Raw genomic sequence first — 19,774 nt, 5'->3', positions numbered from 1 at the left:
TGAGGCTCTTGAGTGTAGTACCACTTTTTTTTTTTTTTATTTTGTTGCTCGTGCTTTTGGTGTTATTTTTAAAATATACTTACCAAGACCAATGTCAAGTAGTTTATTCTCTATGTTTTCTTGTAGGAATTTTATGATTTCAGGTCTTCCCTGTAAGTCTTTTATCTATTTTGAGTAAATTTTTGTGGATGATGTAAGATAGGGGTCCAGTTTTGTTCTTTGACATGTGAATATCCACTTCTCCCAGCATCATTTACTGAAGAAGCTGTTTTATTTTTCTCCATTGAGAATGCCTCCCTTCTCAAAAACCGTATGTGTCTGGGTTTATTTCTGGGCTCTCTCTTGTGTTCATTAGTCTATGTGTTTGTTTTTATGCCACTACCATAAGATTTTGATTTACTATAGCTTTATAATACAGTTGAAATCAGGCAGTGTGATGCCTCCAGCTTTATTCTTCTTTCTAGAGATTGTTTCGGTTATCCAAAGTCTTTCATTGTTTCATTCAAATTTTAGGATTTTTTTTTCTTACTGCAAAAAAAGTCATTGGAATCTTGATAGGAAATTCATTGAGTCTATTGGTGGCTTGGGTAATTAACATTATTTCTTGCAATTCATAAACATGCAATACCATTCAATTCATTGGTGGGTTTCTTTTTTTGTATCTGTCATCAATGTCTTGTTTTCCGTGAAGAGACCTTTCACCTCCATGCTCAAGTTTATTTCTAAGTATTTTGTTGTTTTTCTCCCTAACATAAATGTTCTTTGTATCTTTTCCCTTATATCTTTTTCAGATAGTTTGTTGTTGGTGTATAGGAATGCTACTGCTAGGTGTACATTTATTTTCTATCCTACAACTTTACTGAATTCATTGATTAGACCTAACAGGGTTGTTTTTATAGTCTTTAGGATTTCTATATGTCACCTGCAAATAGAGACAGTTTTAACTTCTCCCTTCCCAATTTTTATGCCTATGATTTCTTTGTCTTGTCTGATGGTTCTGCTAGGACTTCGAGTACTGTATTGAATAGGAGTGTTGAGAGTGGGCACCCTTGTCTTGTTCCCCATCTTACATGACAAATTTTCAGTCTTTCACCAATGAGTGTGATGTTTGCCGTAGCTGTGGGTTTGCCGTATGTGGCCTTTATTGTGTTGAGGTACGTTTCTTCACGATCCAATTTGTTGAGGGTTTTTATCATGAATGCATGTTGTACTTTGTCAAATGCATGTCAAATGCTTTTTCTGTATCTATTGAGATATTCATATGATTTTTATCTTTCATTCTGTTAATGTGATGTGTCACACAGTGATTGATTTGCATATGTTGAACCATCCTTGCACCCCCTGGACAAATCCCAGTTGATCGTGGTATATGGTCCTTTAAGATGCTGCTGAATTCAGTCTGTTAATACTTAAAGAGAATTTTTTCATCTATATTCATCGGGGACACCAGTATATAATTTTCTTTTCTTGTAGTCTTTTTATTTGGTTTTGGTATCATGGTGATACTGGCCTCTTAAAATGTGTTTGTGTGTATTCCTCTTATGTTGATATTTTTGGAAGAGTTTAAGTAGTATAGGTGTTAATTCTTCCCTTATGGCAGGTCTAGTAGTGAGGAACTCATTTAGCTTTTCTTTGTTTGGAAAAGTCTTTATCTCTCCTTTATTTCTGAAGGACAGCTTTTCCAAATAAAGCATTCTTGGCTGACAGGTTTTTTTCCAAGTGGAGATGTTTTGACCTGGAAGTTTCATTGAAGAAAGGTGACCGTGATCTTGCTGCCCTAGGCCAGAGTTTTCTGCACAGCCGTATTTCCTCTGACCCTCTAAGGAGGCATGGAAATCTGCCAGGGAACAAAGCCACACAGACAACCTCCTCACGTTAAACCCAACCCCCTGACAAGGGGTGGTGAAAGGCCAACCAGGCAGAGCAGCCTGAACAGCCAAGCAGCAGGCCCCTCCCCCAGAAGACAGACCGGAAGAACAGGTAAGTGACACGCTTATTTCCTACAGGACTGCAAAACTCCACAACATGGGTGAACTTTTACATTAAGTGCATTCATAAAAATGCAAGCTTTGACTCCACTTTTGGGACCTACCCAAAGTAGATTCATAAAGACAGAAAGTAGAATGGTGTTGCCAAGGGCTGGAATGAGGCAGTAATGGTAAGTTTCTGATTCATGGTGTAGAGTTTTAGTTTCACAAGATGAAATGAGATGTGAAGTTGGGTTAGACGGAGGTTGTAGAAAGGGTATTAATGCATTTAATACATTTAAAATGTATTCCATGAACTTAATGTACTTAATGAAATATAAACCTATAAATGGTAGATTTGTAGACGGTAGATGGTAGATTTTTGATTATGTGTATTGTATGTCAATAAAAATATTTTTTCTTTAAAAACTGCAAATACAGAGAAATGAACACAGGACAATTTAGTCTTGCCATTTTGGTGCTGCTATTTTGTCTCACCCATTTTCCTGGAGACAACTTTGATCCAACAAAATGTTCTCATTCTGTGCCCACTTAAAAGCTTAAAATCAGAATTTTCCAAAACATGAAAATTTTTTCAAAACGGTATTTTCAGAGTTAATTTAATAAGACATTTTATTCCTTGATCAATTTTTTAAAATGTAGCACAATTTAAAATTCTATTTTATCTACTTTAACTTTAATTCACTGATTTTAAAAATCAGAATCAATTTTTTATGCAAATGGCTTGGATTTTTTATCCATATCATAGTCTACTGACTGTGGGTTCTGCTGTTTTACATTTTGCTTATGTGTCATTATTTTTACCAAGTCAACTTTCCTGATGCCCATTATGAATATTAAAATATTTTTTGCCCAGTTTTATTGATATAATTGATCACTGTATATAATTGACACACTGTGTATGTGTAAGCTATTATGTGATAAGAACTCTCAGAATTTACTCTCTTAACACCTCTCAAACCATAGAGCGGTATCAACTGCAGTCATCATGTTGTACTGTAAATCCCTGTTATTTATCTTAAAACTGGAAGTTTGTACCTTTTCACCATTCACTCAATCCCTGCCCCCACCCTCCCCTCTGTTTCTTGTTACTTTAATCTGATCTGTTCTTCTGAATTAGTTTTCCGCCTTTTCTTTTCTTTGTTTTAGATTCCACATAAAAGGGGAAAATGTCTATGTATCTATCATCTATATAGTATCTATCTCCCTATATATATCTATACCTACACATATGTAGTGTTTGCCTTTCTCTGTCTCACTTGTTTCACTTGGCATAATGCCTCTAAGTCCAAAACTGTTATCACACTTAGCAGGATTTCCTTTTCTTATGGCTGATTAATATTCCATTATGTAGGTAACACTTCTTTATCCATTCACCACTAATGGGCACTGATGTTTTCCTTGTCTCAGCTATGGTAAATAAAGCTTCTTGCACATGGAAGTGCAGGTATTTCTTAGACATATTCCTTTGTTTTCTATGGAATGTTCCCAGACGTGGAGCTGCTGCACATACCGTGGTTCTGTGTTCAGTGTGTTGAGGACGCTCCATACTGTTTTGCACAGTGCCGGCGCCAGTGCGCATAGGCTCCTTTGCTCCACATCCTCACCAGCATTTGTTGTCTCTTGTCGTTGTTATGACAGCTGCTCCAATTGATGTGATAGGTCATTGCGCTTTGGGCTTGCGCATACCTGCTTATCATTTGTTTATGTTCTCTGGGAAAGTGCCAGAGCACTGAACACTGTCTCTGGGGTCCAGGGGCAAGACCAGTCTCCATTAGACCTTCAGGGTCCTCATTTGGACATACAAGGGTGGGTGCAGAATCACTCTTCTGGCTGAGGTGAGGGTGCTGGAATAGTAAAGAGGACACCATGGGAGTGGACAGAAAAAGGAGAAAAGGGAGGTTTCTGTGGTCCCTTATTCTGCTCTTGGAGCCTGGAGATCCTGCTCCTTTGCCACTCTGACTCTGGAAAGCCACTGCCTTGAGGACACCCAGATAAAAGCATCCCTTTCTTTGGTGGTGTGCCTGCCTGGGGCTGTACCACTAGAGACAGAGAACGTGATGCAGGGTGCTTCCTTGTCCATGGTGCCTCATCAGTTCTGCTGGAGATACTGGAGAAGGAAGAGTCAGGCAGAGGCCATTGTGGTTGTCCCCTTGCCCAGAAACAGCTCGAAACTTTTAGTTGCGCTTCTCCCTACAGTCTAGCTTGTTAAAAGGGGAGGTGGGCTCCAAGATCTTCTCAGTTATTCATTCAGTAACTATACACTAAGCACTCCCCTATGCCAGGTACCTTGGTGGACCCATGAGGAGAGCTGAAAATACCAAGAGCTCCCTGCTTTTAGGGGCTCACAGTCTAGAGATGGACAAAGCACAAACCAAAGACGTGAAAGAAAAGAGCAAGTGCTATATACGACGACTGAAGTATGTAATGAAGGAAGGCTGGGAAGTCATTGGATAGGAAAATATGAAAGGCCTCACTGAGGGTGACATTGCTGAAAACAGATTGACAAAAGGGAGCTAGACCTGCACAAGTCTGTGTGCGGTGTGTCAGAAAGAAGGGACCGCTGTTGCAGACACTCACTAACAGAGCTGGTTTGGCCAGAGGAGGTGAAAAAGGCAGCCCCCGTGGCTGGAGGGACACTAGGAGGAGAGCAGAGGGGAGGGAGGAAGGCAGGGAGAGGTGCTGAGGCCTGGGAGACTGTTACTTATCTATTGTTCCTATGTTACTGCCTTGCCCCAGTAGCCTGAATCTTAAAATGTATATATTTAATTTCTCACAGTTTTTGTGGGTGAGGAGTCCAGGCACAAATAAGCATAGTTCCCCAGGCTCAAGGTGTGGCAGAGGCTGCAGCAGTGACTGAGGCTAGACTGGCAGAGGATTTTCTCCCAAGTTGGCTCACATGATTCGGGAAGCTGTTTGGACTCAGAATCTGAGTTCCTGTGTGTCTTCTGGCCTTGGCACAGGCCAAGTTCTCTGCCATGTGTGCTTCTACACATGGCAGCTCAAAATATCTGTGCTCGATTTTTGGTTCAGAGATCAAGAAGAAAAAGGGAAAGGGAGTGAGACGCAGAACACAAGAAAAGTAACTAGGAAGTTAGAAACTCTTTGCAATTGAAACTTAGACATCACATTTCATCGCATTGGCTGCATCCTATTGGTCAGAAGCCAGTAACTAACCACCTAATGGGTAGAGAGTGATGCCTATACCACAAGTCTGGATCGGTGGGAGCCACTGTGAAGGCTGTTCCGCTCATAGACAAAAATGAGGCAACTGGGGCGCCTGGGTAGCGCAGTCCTTAAGCGTCTGTCTTCGGCTCAGGGCGTGATCCTGGCGTTATGGGATCGAGCCCCACATCAGGCTCCTCCGCTAAGAGCCTGCTTCTTCCTCTCCCACTCCCCCTGCTTGTGTTCCCTCTCTCGCTGGCCGTCTCTCTCTGTCAAATAAATAAATAAAATCTTTTTTAAAAATTTTAAAAAAATGAGGAACTGGGTCTCATTCTAAATATAATGGGAAACAATTGAACAGTTTAACTACAGAGGACAGCAATATCTGCTTCTTCGTTCATTTCCACCCCATCATAGTGCCCACATTTACACAAGGCCAAGTGGGAAAGTGTTCCAATATTACATTGTTGGAACCCAGGCCTCTGTTGAGCGGCCCTCCATGCCAAGTCCCACCCCTTCTTGTAATTCTTCCATCCTGAAAATTGTGCTTCAGATACACAGGGGACCACCCCACCCATGTTACATTATCCACATACACCTGATGATGTCCCAAGAAGTGGATTCTAGCCTGATCCCCACTAAGCAGCTTGGGAAAGTGGGGAATATGTGAGAGACACAATGATTTAGGACTCAGAACTGGGAAAACAAAGAAAAAAGGTCTGAATTCAGTTCTGTCTCCTGAAACCTCAGACCCTGGTTACATTTCCAGAGAGTGGTGGCTATGGCATTTTTGGCTCATAGTGTACAGTTAAGGAGATGACATGGGGGAGAAAAGTAAACAGTTCGTTGCCAAGAGACGGCAGAGGCCAAGGTACTGGAATCTTGAAGAAGCGACCTCACTTCCTTGGTGATAGGCCCCAATTGAACTTAGAACTCTGGTAACCAGGCACATCCATTCAAAGAAAGCCTGCTTTCCAGCTCACTTGACTCGAGACGTTCAAGAGAACAAGATGTTCTGTTGCTGTATTCCTACTTTCAGGGGCTTTGGCCCAGAAAGTCCAGAGAGAAAGACTTTCACATCATTGTAGTCGTCGTCTCAGCCCGCTTTTCCGAGCCCTCTGGACATGTGGCAGGAGACACCAACAGGTAACACAGGGCAGCTCAGAGCAGCCCACTGGAGAGCAGGCAACAACAGTGATCCTACTTCAGCAGGCCCACACCTCTTGCCCCTCACTAAGTGTGTGTGTGTATGTGTATGTGTGTGTAGAGGAGGGGGCAGAGGAAGGATGCCCTTCCTGGGCAGAAGCAAGCTGCCAGGTGTTGGAACCTGGCCCATCTTTCATGTTCACACCCCAGGTCATAGCAGGCAGGATGAGAAGCTGAGTGCTGGGGACCAAGCTCAACCACCTGTATGTTAATCATGAGCCCTAGGGTTTCATCTGGCTTCCTCTTTGTTGGATGTCTTTTCTGCTACTTCTCTTAGCCTTAACTGGAGAACACGATTTCTAATGGGGGTGGCCCCTTGTGGCAATGTCCCGTGAGGCCACTAATGTCTCTTGGCCCCATATATATGGGGCACTGCATTTTCGGAGCTGCACCCAGGAGATCATTGATGAGCTGGTCTGTGACTTTAACTATTCCAACTCCCTAGACAAGTGTCAGGTGCACCAGACCACCCAGGATCAGTGCTGCCTGAGGTGAGAATGGGAAGAGGGTTCTCCACACCCAGGGCCCCCACACAAATATGGGGACAGACCTAGGGCCCTCCTATAATGTTTCCACATGAGTGTCCCTCAGGCCCAACCACAAAGTAATCCCAACATCTACACCTCCACCACCAGCTATGGGATAAGGTAGGAAGACTCTTCACATATATGGGAATGGTAGAGAATATAATTAATGTTTTTTTGCAGTTTAGGGGCGTAGGTTATTTTGTTTTGTTGTGTTTTATCTTACTTTTCCCGAAGCCATGAGTGTCTTTGTACTGTTTTTATTATTTTCCCTACTCACCCAGGTATCCTGTGTAGAACCCAGCTCCACTGTCCTTGGAGAACTTGTCTAAGGCCTTATAAATCCTCACACTAAATAGGGTGATTGAACATAAAAGGAATGGTGGGATGAAGTCATTCTATATGTTTCTCTATAACGCGTCATTTCTCAGAGTACATCAAATCATTGTAGGTCCACCAGGTCACAAGCTGTGTCCTTATATGTCTTTTTGGACCTCCGTAAAGGAGGTCGTCAGCCACAGTAATTCAGCCTTTCAAGGCTGGTGGAACTTGACATGATTCAATTCTGTTGCCATTTCAGCAATGCTGCAAGGAACACTTAAGTGTCTTAACAAACTTTTTTTAGCTGCTAGATCTGCCAGAACATAGAACCACAGATTGGGTGGAAGGCCTCTGATGCCTCCTGGCCCAGGTAGCTGGCTCTATCTTTTCAGAGTTCCACCCAGGACATCTTTGATGAGCTGCTCCAAGGGTTCAGCTACTTCATCTCCTTTGACAAGCAGCAGGTGCATCAGGCCACCAACAACATCCAGTGCTGGTCTGGGGTGAGAATGGGTCCAAATTCATGTCCTATCTCAGGACCCACAGATGATCAGGGCAAGGCCAGAACCCACACTAGAAACAATTGGCTCCCCTGTGGCCTGCCAAGGAGGGTGGTTTCCCCTGAACCTTTCTCCCCATGTCAGGAACAGACCAGGCCTCATCAGCATGGGAGGAATGCCATGCATTCCATGCTCTGGACAGTTCTCAGGCCGAACGTCTATGATCTCAAGCAGCGTTGGAGATGCTAAGCTTCTGCTTTCTCCTGTCTGCAGTAGGGATGTTTACCGATGACTTAAAGGCATAGAGTTCTTAATAAAGGCTATTAAAAGAGAGAAATGCTATTGTTGCTCAACTAACAAAATGGGTTAAAGGGAACAATGGTTTATCATTTCACCCCTAAAGCCAATTGCACCTTTAAGCCTAGAGCCCTTTTCTGGGCGGGCCTTCAAGTCCCTTTTCTTGCACAAGTTCCCGAAGTGTTGGGAGTCTCTGGTCTGAACGCCAGACCCTGATCTTCCTGGTGGTTCATGGAGTTGAAGCTGAGTACACTGCGCTCCCCCCCCCCCCCTGTCTTTCTGGTGGGGAAAAAGAATTAATCCTGTCCCTGGACGAGGCCTGCACGATGCTGATGCTCAGAGAAGGCACAGTGGAGCATTTCGTACGCTCCCTGGTACCATTCTTCCCAGATATAAACATATCAAATATCACAATTTTCTGCATAATACCATGTGTTCACTTCACCCCAACAGGTCCTGGGCCAGCAGTTCAACAGGTGAATGCCCACCCCAGGCACAGCACAGGAGTGAGACTCCCACCTACTAGCTGTATGTCTTGGGAATGTCACTGTACCTCTCTGAGCTTCACTTTCCTCTTCTGAAAAATGGGGTGGTAAGAGGCTGAATCTCATAGGGTTACTGTAGGAAATCATGGGAGAAAACACGGCACGGGCTTATCTGGGGCCTGGCTCTGTAGAAAAGGCTGCTGAACATGCTGGGCATCTTCATGTTTAGTAGTTCTCGCTCTCCAGTGAAGAAGCTCTCAACCTCAACCCTCACAGGCCTGTGGCCCTTCTGGGTTTACAAAAGCAAATGGAAAGCTCATAGTTTTCCTGTTTGCAAAGGACTTCTGAGATTCCATCTAGTTGGTCCTGGCACTGGTCCTTTATGTGACCAGATTAGGGAGTCACTGGGGGCAGGCAGAGCCGCCCAAGGTCCACTCAGTATTTGGAAAGTACTGGTTAGGAGTCATTCATTCAATAATATGTATTAGGCATGTAGTAATGCAGGCACTTTCCAGTCACTAAGATAACTCAGTCGACAAAGTAGATACAATGTCTGGGTCTCAATTTTAGTCAGAGGGTCAGATAGTCACTCTACACATCATAAGCACCCATGTCCATAGTTCATTAGATGTGACATCTTCATGGCCTACTCTAGGTGTGAATAGATCCACCCGTGTTTGTACCATTATGATGGACTATAACAAGTAAAAACACGGTCTTTGGGTCCAGAAGGAAAGACTGCTGCCTCCACAGAGCAGGGTGGGAGATACAGGGGTTGTGGCTGGGGAGGGACTTTCAGAGCCATAGATCTCACAGATCTCTTGGTTTCCATGGGAGGGCTGAATTTGGGGGGCTTCCTGAAGAAGCAAATGAGTCAAAAAGAGCTATGGATGGGCCTTCAAGCCCTCTGGGAAGCAGAGCACAATCTGGGCTGAGCTGGTGCCTAAAACATCCACCCCTTTGATGGTCTCATCTTGCTCTGCCTGCCCCTTTCCGTATCCACCTCTGCTGACCACAACTGGGGCCAATAATAGAAGCTGTGGTGAGCAGACCACTCACAAATCTGCCTCAAACTTAAGCCCTGATACTGGTCTGCATGGAAGACGGAGTAGACTAGACCTATGGCCGTGAAGAGTGTAAGTGGAAAAACCACTCATTCAGGTTTTCTGGATGAGCAAACCACTGCAAAGACAGCTACAGAGGGGTTGGAAGTGGCCTGGGGCCATCTTCTGGGACCCACACAGAAAGAACGGTGCTGTGGGAGTAGCATGTGGAATGAAAGGCCAGGCCTCTGACTGTGCTCCAGATATGACTTGAGGTAAAGCGGGGGGGGGGGGCTCTGTACATCTGAAGTGCCATGACTGGGACCTGAAAAACCATGCCCCCATTCTCCTGCTGCAGCGGGAACTTCTGGAGCCTGTAGAGGCAGAGGGTAACGGAGATTGCAGTTTGGGAAGGCTATCTGGAATGGGGCTCATGGATTGGAAATTCATTGGATATATTTTTTTAATATTTTCTTATTATGTTATGTTAGTCGCCATACAGTACATCCCAAGTTTTTGATGTAAAGTTCCATGATTCATTACTTGCGTATAACACCCAGTGCACCATGCAATACGTGCCCTCCTTAAGGCCATGGTATATGTCCTGTTTTTGGAAAGGCACATGGAAAGTCAGTTATGTGGATGAACCTTTCTCTTTAACCTGCTCCAGTGCCAGCTCCAGGGCTCCTTCCAGTTGCAGAGCCAGAAAAAGGGCCTTCTATGGAGCTAGAGGCAACCCCAGCTCTGCATCGACCATCACCTGCAGTGTCAGAGCCAGCCTCCCCTCCATCAGCTGTTGCAGAACTGGAACACATGCTCCCATCATCTCCATGTGTGCCGGGTGCTGAGCTGCAGTCAGCTGGACCATCAGCTTTCCCAGGAATTTTCACTCCAGCTCTGACAATAGACATAGAGCCCACTGTGACCCCAGATGGTTCCTGCTGTGTCACCCCAAAGAACCAGCTGGGTGAGGAGAAGCCTGACCTCCTGGACTTCCCTTCCAGGCTTGTGACAGAGCAACTCACATATATGGATACGGTGAGCAGTTAGGCTCTCAGGGTGGGGCAGGGACAAGCGTTTCTTCTGCTGTAGGCTGCCTCACACCTGCCTTTCCCTGATGTGGACTCCTATGGTCTGGCACCAAATCTCAGCTCCACCACTTCCCAACCCTGTCAACCCATCAAGGTGCTTAGCCCCAAGCTTTCACTGTCCAGCTGCGGACTGTAGCGAGAGACCCTGATAAGCACTGATACGGAGGTACTAGGGAGAAGAAATGAGCCAGAATGGAGAGACCAATGGGCAGGCCCTGGTCCCGTGGGTGGAGGAGGGCAGCCCTCTGTGTTCAGTCAAGTCCATGGGTCGCCCACCCACTTGTTTTGGAGGCTGAGTACCCTCATCAATTACTAGGTATCTGATGTGTACTTAAGTGCAGGGCAGATAGATAAACCTGTGGTTGTAGCTATCATGTGAGAATGTGTATCTGAGAGGGGAGTAGAACCAGAGGGATGAATAGTTGGAGGGGAAGAGTCCCCCTTGGGAGGAGCCACCTTGAACAGCAGCGTGGAGCTTGGAGTTTGTGAGGATGATCAGGATGCAAATGCCCTCCTTCCTTCCCTCGTCTCTATTTGCTCCTGGGCCATCCTGTCCTGGGCCCCTCAGTGAAAAAGAATGGAGTGACATCCAGGGACTCCAACCAGGCTCAGGCCACATTCTCAGCTTTCTGAGCTCTAGCTCTGACCTGTGACCCCTATCTAGGACACTACTCTTGCATGTGAAATAGCTGGGTGAACAAACCTCCCCCTGTTCTCTAGGAGCTGTTCAAGAAGCTGCTGCCCCATCAGTGCCTGGGCTCCATCTGGTCCAAGCGCAATAAGCCTGGCAGTGAGCACCTGGCACCCACAGTCCGGGCCACTGTCGCCCAGTTCAACGGTGTGGCCAAGTGTGTCATCACTACCTGCCTTGGCAACCCAAGCATGACAGCCCGGGACAGGGCCATGGTGGTGGAGCACTGGATCAAGGTGGCCAAGGTATGCAACGGGAAGCCCAGCTGAGGTGATCTCCTGCGTCTCGGGCACTGCTCTTCCCTTGATCAGGTCTCAGGGTGGAAGGCCCTGGTCTTTGCCCTAGGGACTGTGCAGTCCCTAGGCTCTTCCTTCCAGAGGCTGACTGTGACTTGCATGGCCCAATGTTGGGATGCTCTGTTCCTCCTTGACTTCTTCCTTGGAGTGAGGTAAAATCCTTTGTCTCTCAGCATTGGGACTCTTTGGGCCTTATATGTGCCCTTCGGCAGGTCCCTGGACATCTGCTTCATCCAGGAGGAGTGATTTAAACTGAGGGTGACTGAAGCTCTAGAGAAAATCAGCCTCCACTACCCACGTGACGGCTCATTCTCTTCCCTCCCCAGGCCTGTCAAATCCTGCAGAACTACTACTCCCTGAATGCCATCGTCTCGGCTCTGCAGACTGTCTCAATATACCACCCCAAGAAGACATGGGAGAACGTTTCCAGGTGAGACGGTCTCTCTGCATGGACGGACCAGGATGGATGAGGGATCTCCCAGAGGCCTGTCCTCTTCCCCCTCAGCCAGCTTGGACCTCCTGGGAAGCAGCAATCCCTGACTACAGGACCTGGGCTGGCAGGCGGGTCTCTCAGCCTCCCTGGAGAATAGGCCACCATGTCTCCTGCTTTAGAAATCAGTTTTCCTAAATGTTCCCCCACAAGGCTGAGCTGAATAAATATTTTCATGTGTTTACAACCACTAAACTCTGCCCAATTGAAACCAAAATTGACCAAAACAGAGCTGCTCAATTAATATGGGAATGGAGTCATAGGATGACCTACATCAGAGCTCTCTCCCATGTCCTACAAAGACCTTAGTGCTCAGAGGAACCCAGAGAAAACTGTTATCCAGGCAATTTGACACTTTGGGGTTCTCAAATAAAAGGGACTTGCACTCAATCCTGCCACATTAGTCCTCCAATCGTCCTGCCTCCTTTCCCTCTATTCAGGAAGTGCTTTCAAAACTTTAAAAAGCTGGGCACTGAAGACAACCCACAGAGCAGGAAACTAGTCATCAAGGTAGCATGGAAGGTGCAGGTCTGGAAAGAGAAGAAGGGTGTGAGGGAACAGGGTCCTGCATGGATGAAATAGGGAATGGCCTGAAGCATTCCTTGGAGAGGGGAAGCCTTTGGCATGAATGTGGTGACAGGCTGGGGTGAAGATTCCATTGGGGGTGGAACAACCAGGTGCTGCTCAACCAGATTCGCTAGCCTAGACACCCTGTCTCTCTATGTTAACAGCTAGTCCAGATGGACACCTGTACAAACCTTGAAAGCCCAGAGGACAGGGCTCTGCTCAGTGAAGGGGTTGGGATGGGTTGAGGGCCACAACAATAATGATAGTAATACGATACTGAGTCCTCAGGAGACGATGGGAGGTAGGTAGAATTCTCACTTTTCCTGATGAGAAGACAGGCTCAGGGAGGCCAGGCTGCAAGCTCAGGGTCACACATGGAGAATGTTGGAGCTGAGATTTTTCTAGAATCACTCATGGCATGCTTAAGGATAATGTTTATCAGTTATCAGCGGACTTAAGTCAGATGTCTAGGGTCTGAATTAAAAGATGGTGGGGGCAAGTGGACTGAGGGTGTTACGGTCTCAAGGATCTTGTCCTTGGCCCTACAGGAGCAACCATCTAATAAATCTGCCACCCTGGTGATGGCCCTCCAGAGAGCCCAGAAGAAGAGGCCGCAGAAGAAGGTGAGTGTGCCTGAGGCCCAGGGCCTCCAAAGTCAGAGGAGAGGGGCTTCTCCCTGAGGGCTGGAAGCCTCCAAATCAGTACAGTTGGGACTTCAACTCCAGCTCCACTTCCTGTTGCTTCTAAAATTCTTGTTTCAAAGTGACCAGCAGGAGGGTCTAGAAAGCTGGATCCAGAATGTGTTTCGGAATGGGGAGGAGCCCAGGACTATATACCCTGTGATTTTCTAAAAGCAGGCCCTGGAGGTGATTAGAAAGAGTATGATGTACTTGGAGGGTGAGGGGAAAGGGAATTGAGGGGAGACTGCTAAGGGTCCTAGGCTGCTCCATGTGGGAAACTGGGGTGGGCCAGGAGGCTGCAGCATTTTCAGGGGAGGGTCCCCATGGGCATCAGAGAGCAGGGACTCATCCCAACCCTACCGCTCATGACACAGGGTGTTGTCCCCTAACTTGGCACTTTCCTCACTGAATTGGTGATGCTGGATATTGCAATGGAGGACTATCTGGAGGTGGGTGAGCCTGAGGATTGTGGGGGAGGGACCAGAATCCGGAGGTTTGGGAGCAGAGCGCCCCTGTACTGAGCCCTGAGCTCTCAGGACTCGGCAAACCTCCCCTCATGACAGCCTCACAGTTGCCCTTGTGAGCTGGGGTCTCTTGCCCATCTCAGTGATAAGTGAAGGGACGCTGCACTTAGGACACGGCTCCCGGTGCCGAAGACTGGTGAAGCAGCAGAGCTTCCTGAAGGCAAAGCTGCGTGAAGTCTGTCTGACTGGACCTCAGCCTCCCCTGGTGAGGTTGCCCGTGGGGGGAGAATGAAGTCAGGACCCTCCACATCAGCAAGCACCTCAGTAGCCGCAGCAGCCCCTTCCTGCCTGAGGCTTCGGCCTCCCCTACTGTCTTCCGAGAGGGTAGTGCTACAGGGTCCCGATCTGTAGCCAGTCCATCTGCCCCGTGTCCTTTCTCTGGACCCCAGAGCCTTGCCTAGATCCCAGTCCCATTATCAGTGTTTGCAGAGCCCACAAATGTGTCTTGGCCTTAGCGCAGCATTAGAAGGTGTGGGTGTAAGGTGCTAGTAATAACCAGGGGGCTCCTTCTGATGGACTTTGGCTCTCTGCTTTCCAAAGATGTGAGATCAACCACCAGAAAAAGAATAAGGTTGTGTGTCACTTCCTGTAGGAAAGGGTAGGGAGTAGGCCTCAGAGATGTCCCTGGGAAGAACATTGCTTGGCTCCATCCCCTCCGTCTCACGTTTACTGGGATAGTTTGATAATAAAGAAGTGGAAGACCCATCTAGTTAGTAAGTGGGGATAGAGGAATGCCATCAAGGATAGCTTCCCGTAGGAAAGCTTTATACTCACCTCTGAGAACAGGTTGGGATTGGATGAATCTGCAGGCAGGAGGGTGGCCATGTGTGCCAGGACCCGGGACAGTTCCCCTCTCCCATTGCTCAACCCTCACCAGGCCCTGCAGCTACCCCCCCCCCCCCCCCCCCGCCCCAGGCTCCCTATACATCCTGTGCTTCTCTCTCTGCTCAGGAATACCAAGTCATGACGGACATCATGCTGCTCCAGGTGGCTGCCAAGAATTACACCCTAGAGCCCGAGGATCCTTTTTGGGCCTGGTTCCAGGCTATGGAGTCTCTCAGTGAGGTGAGAGGTGAGGCCCATCAGGAGCTGGGTCGGTGAGGTTCGGGGTGGACTCTTTCTGCTGGCCACTCCTGGGATCCTCCTTCCCTGGGCAGCCTCAGGCCTTGTTGCCGGGGCGCCTGACTCCAGCTGTGGGCAAGCACTGGCAGGGACTCTTAAATGGAAGCTCCTGGGCAACTCACAGGTGTCCCTCTGTCCTTAGCTACACCCTGTCCTGCCAGCTGGAGTCCCGGTCCTAGCTGGTCAGTAGCACTCAAGAAGGAGAAGAACTGGCCGCAGTCAACCTCAGGGCTGAGCAAGTGTCCAGTGGCCCTGCAGGGATTCCTCAGCAGCTGGGGATTTGCGGTGCATCCGCCCCATGTGCTCCACATCCCTTCCTCCCATCTATTTAGTTATTTGACGGGGGGCAATATTTATTCTCTTAAATAGTAAGTGGTAAATTCAAATGTTATTATATTAAAGCCCTTTTTTCTTTTAGAGCCCGAGAGTGTGGTTTGTTCTTTTACTTCCTACAGTAACGTAGAAGATATAGACTCTCATATTCATTCCTGAACTAAGGAATCTTAAAGCGTCATCAGCTATTGTATGTGGGAGGAAGGAGAAGAGCCAGTCCTCCTCCCTAGCTACTGGAGGGTACCCCCAAATCCCCTTTACTCAGAGGACAGGTTCATTTCAGTACAATAAATTTGGGCAAACAGCAAAGGCAGCCCCTCAGAACTCCTGAGATTTAGAGGTTGAAGGTACTTCCACAGAAATAGCAACAACCACTGAAAGTGGGAGTCTTTAAGAGTCACACTCCCCAGAACTGCTTCCTGTCCAGGACAGGAGCCGCTTTTTTCCACTATAAAGGAAGGTGGACTATTTCCTGCTTCCTTTGTTGACGTGGTGTTCTTGTTTTGTTTTTGTTTTGACCCAGTATCGAGAACTTGTAGTTTTCTAGTTCAATCTCTGGAATTGCACCAGCACTAAGTGGGGAAAAACATGTAAAGAGATCAAATCCTGCATGTGGAAGGGACAAAGCCAGAGGAAGGTAATTTGCAAATAGTCTGAGGGCAGGCAGGACTTGCCATCCTCAGTCTCCCTCTAAGGGCTCCAGGTTCACCATTTACTGAGACTGGAATCCTTCTGGGATCCTTGTCAATGATCTCTGGATTCCTATTCCTGCTTGTTTTGTGTATGGGAAAAAGACGGGAGGTGTACTTTAAGGCCACAGCTAAGCCTGGTTTATTCACATCTATGCTGACCTATGAGCTAGGATTTTCAGCATTCCTGCATTTCCTTACGCAGTTCTTTTTAAGGCAGAAATTCCCTCAAGGCCCCCGCATCTTGGTCAGATACATGGTAGCCACTTTTCCCTGGCTCGGACCTGATGGATCAGGGACTGGTTCTCTTGTGACAGGATAATTGTCCATATCCTTGACCAGAAAAACCCCTCTCTCCTTGCAGGTCAAGGTGATTTTAAGTCCATGTTGTTCTGAAGTCCATGGTCTCAAACATTCACCAGTTTACACATCCGGTCTCAGTTCACACGCTTACACTGGCTTGTCCGAAATTGCTAACTGAGGTTGACTCCTTAGATCCTGGAGACCCTGAGATAGCTCTGCTCTTTTCAGCAGTCTTGTGCTTAGATTATGTCATGGGGTGTATGAACTTCTCCAGTCAGGAGCTTTGAAAGATGATGAATGAGAGGGGAGGATTCAGGGGGTTTCATCAAGGAAATGCCACCAAAGAGATGACCAGAGTAATCAAATGGCAATAAATACAGTCTTATCAATAATTACTTTTTTTAATGTTTTTTTTTTTTTTATTATGTTAGTCACCATACAGTACATCCCTGGTTTCTGATGTAAAGTCTGATGACTCATTAGTTGCGTATAACACCCAGTGCACCATGCAATACGTGCCCTCCTTTTACCCATCACCGGTCTATCCCATTCCCCCAACCCCCTCCCCTCTGAAGCCCTCAACTTGTTTCTCAGAGTCCATAGTCTCTCATGCTTCATTCCCCCTTCTGTTTACCCCCTTTCTTTATCCCTTTCTTCTCCTACCAATCTTCCTAGTTCTTATGTTCCATAGATGAGAGAAACCATATGATAATTGTCTTTCTCTGCTTGACTTATTTCCCTTAGCATTATCTCCTTCAGTGCTGTCCATGTTGCAGCAAATGTTGAGAAATCATTCTTTTTGATAGCTGAGTAGTATTCCATTGTATATATGGACATCTGCTTAATCCAGTCATCTGTTGAAGGGCATCTCGGCTCCTTCCACGATTTAGCTATTGTGGACATTGCTGCTATGAACATTGGGGTGCATGTGGCCCTTCTCTTCATTATGTCTGTATCTTTGAGTGTTTACCCTGTTTAGATGGATTATTTCACATAAATTAGATTCCACTTAGCTAGAAAGCCAAAAGCTCTGTTTTTCACTCCCTTCCTGCTCCTCTCTTTTGCCTTCATTCATACACCAAGGAGGATGGGACATCAGCAGCTCACCTTGCCTCTTAATCACATCCATACCCTCTTGCCCCATGTCCACATCAATCAGAGCTCCCTGAGTAATTTCTGAGCAGCACCATCGGTGTCCTGACAGTTACTCCATGTCCCCCAGACCCCCTGGAGTGCCCATTGGAGGACCTTTCCAGTGACAAGGCAGAGAAAGGGGTCCCATCTCTCCCCCAGGTAAGCTTGACTTCGTCCAAAATAGAAACCTTGCTTCATTTCTTTGTTTTGGGGCCCCTGACTCAACCACTGGTTCCCATCAGGTTTCTTAGAGAGAACAAAAGACTTGTACCAGCAGTGTTTAGGATGATGCCATCCTCATAGTGTTTTGCATTTTTTTAATTGCAGATGAATTCAACAGGAAATAAAAGCATTCCATTTTTTTATAATCACTCATTGAGAAATAATCTACGTGATGAAAAAGGTGGGGCTTTCTTGTCTGCTTTGGTCTGGAGAGCCACCCTGATTCTGGGTTCTTGCTAGGAATGAAGGTTGAGTGTGTAGTGGGAGAAACCAACTGTCCAGTAAAGAACTATGACCATGTTCTACAGGCCCCAGAACAACTAGGTCATTTAGGTTGTGTGGTTTATGTGTGAGGGCTAAGGGGTGTCTATGTGGTGTCAATGTAAATGTGATTGTATTGAGTATGTGTGTGTTTCCTCAGGAGGTATTTCCCATTTACACAGAACAATGCAATGTCAACTTTGCAAAATAATCTCCTCACCACTGAACACTTCACATACAATCCCGAATTCCTCCATCACCACAACTGTGCCTGGAAGTTTGTTGAATGTTCCCTTCCTCAGATGGAGATAGAGCAGAAAAGACTGTCCCAGGTCTTGACCTCCTAAGGAGGAAAGTCAAAGTGTGGACCTAGGCCTGTATCCCCGTTGCTGATGCTCTGTGCTACTGATCTGCACTTATCACTCAGCTACGGGATCGTTAGTCACAGAGCAGGGGGGTTTCAGCATCCGTGTACACTCCCAAAGTACTGAAGTGTACACATGTCCCAAACACTGACCACGTTATAAGGTGGCCTCAATGGTCACATAACCCAGAACAACTATAGATGGATTTAACAGCCAGCTCTGGCATAGTCATTAGAGTGAAACTCACATAGAAAGTCCACATGCTCCTGGTCAGTCCACTGATTCTGAGAGCTAAGAGGCCCCATGTAGGACAGTGCAGGCCAACAGCTGTCATAGCTGAGGTCATTGCTTGTACATGGCCCAGAGCAGTTAAGAATCAGGACGATAATTTAATGTAATTTATGACATCACCATACCATGAGAAATGCTCAAATCCTGTAAGTCCATACCCAAGGTACAGTGGCAAATAGGAATTTAAAGTAAAACTTGGCTTTTAGCTTGGTGCCCATCACCCTTGTTGCAAATCTCCTAAACAGCTGGGTTAGGGAGTGTCAGTGTTCACTCCATGCCTCCTTTACTTTCCCCATTGTGCAATCTTGGCACCCTTGTCACAGATCATTTATCTATGTACGTGTGAGTTTATTTGGGGGCTCTCTGCTCTGTTCCACTGGTCTATCGGCCTGTTTTTATACTAGTACCATTCTGTTTGATTACCGTAGCTTTGTAATATGCTTTAAAGTCAGGAAGTGTGGGGACTCCATCTTTGTTCTTCATTCTCAAGATTGTTTTGGTTATTAGGGGTCCTTTGTGGTTCCATAAATATTTTAGGGTTTGTTTGTTTGTTTCTATGCAGTGACATTGGGATTTCTGTAGGTCGCTTCCTCTAGGACCTGGTGGTTGACCTTACTGTTTAGTGTCCCAGAGTCTTAAGTTGTGCCTGTCATGTGTGCATGAGCCCAGAAATGCCTATACATGAATGATCAGATCAGGCCAGCAAACTACAACCAAGAAACAACCAGCGGAGGGCAAGTGACCTCTTTTTCATCTTTGGATTCTAGAACTGTGCTCTCCAGGGTGCTAGCCTCTAGCCACATGTGTCTGCTTATAATTAATTTTACACCAACATTCAGCGAATTAAAATAACACCACATTGCTCACTCACACTAGCTACATTTCAAATGTGCGCATACTAATTTGAATCTCAGGTGGTAAGTTTGGAGGTAAGAGCTGCAATGTGCCTGTAGAACTGAGAGTGTGAAAGCTGATTCATTCAGCATCTCTGTCTCATTCGAAGGTTTGTAACTGTGATCAATTCTTGTTGAAGGGCTCTGACTCCACCAAGTATAGAGAACTTCTGAGAACCCACAGGAAATATCAGGTTGATGCCGTATGACCCACACAGCCTCAACTAGAGGAGGAGGAAAGGGTGAGCCCCTCTAATTGATGTGTTTCTATATATCATATTTGTGTTTCTATA

At 46.5% G+C, this 19,774-nt stretch overlaps 2 protein-coding genes across 27 annotated transcripts in view; one reads left to right on the top strand and one right to left on the bottom strand.

The window, feature by feature from the left end:
- Positions 1–19,774, top strand: part of LOC130543845 (uncharacterized) — a 407,309-nt gene that overhangs the window by 64,751 nt on the left and 322,784 nt on the right. For 5 of the 25 annotated variants that reach the window (XM_057312856.1, XM_057312848.1, XM_057312852.1 and 2 more), the window contains exons 4-8: positions 1,708–1,980; positions 11,934–12,037; positions 13,213–13,287; positions 14,820–14,940; positions 17,538–17,608. In XM_057312856.1, the coding sequence (XP_057168839.1) occupies positions 1,830–1,980; positions 11,934–12,037; positions 13,213–13,287; positions 14,820–14,940; positions 17,538–17,608 (522 nt within the window). In that variant the 5' untranslated portion in view covers positions 1,708–1,829. Of the gene's footprint in view, positions 1–1,707; positions 9,623–10,199; positions 10,568–11,340; positions 11,557–11,933; positions 12,038–13,212; positions 13,288–14,819; positions 14,941–15,132; positions 17,609–17,776; positions 19,770–19,774 lie in introns of those variants that run through there. The other 20 variants (XR_008959518.1, XR_008959517.1, XR_008959512.1 and 17 more) reach the window with 15 other exon arrangements.
- Positions 1–19,774, bottom strand: part of LOC125281957 (focal adhesion kinase 1-like) — a 344,868-nt gene that overhangs the window by 244,770 nt on the left and 80,324 nt on the right. The gene's annotated exons all lie outside the window — the stretch shown is intronic.

Source organism: Ursus arctos, unplaced genomic scaffold (assembly GCF_023065955.2).
Source record: "Ursus arctos isolate Adak ecotype North America unplaced genomic scaffold, UrsArc2.0 scaffold_16, whole genome shotgun sequence".
NCBI lineage: Eukaryota > Metazoa > Chordata > Mammalia > Carnivora > Ursidae > Ursus > Ursus arctos.
Note: the sequence above shows the minus strand (reverse complement) of the source record. Positions and strands in the feature narration are given on the sequence as shown.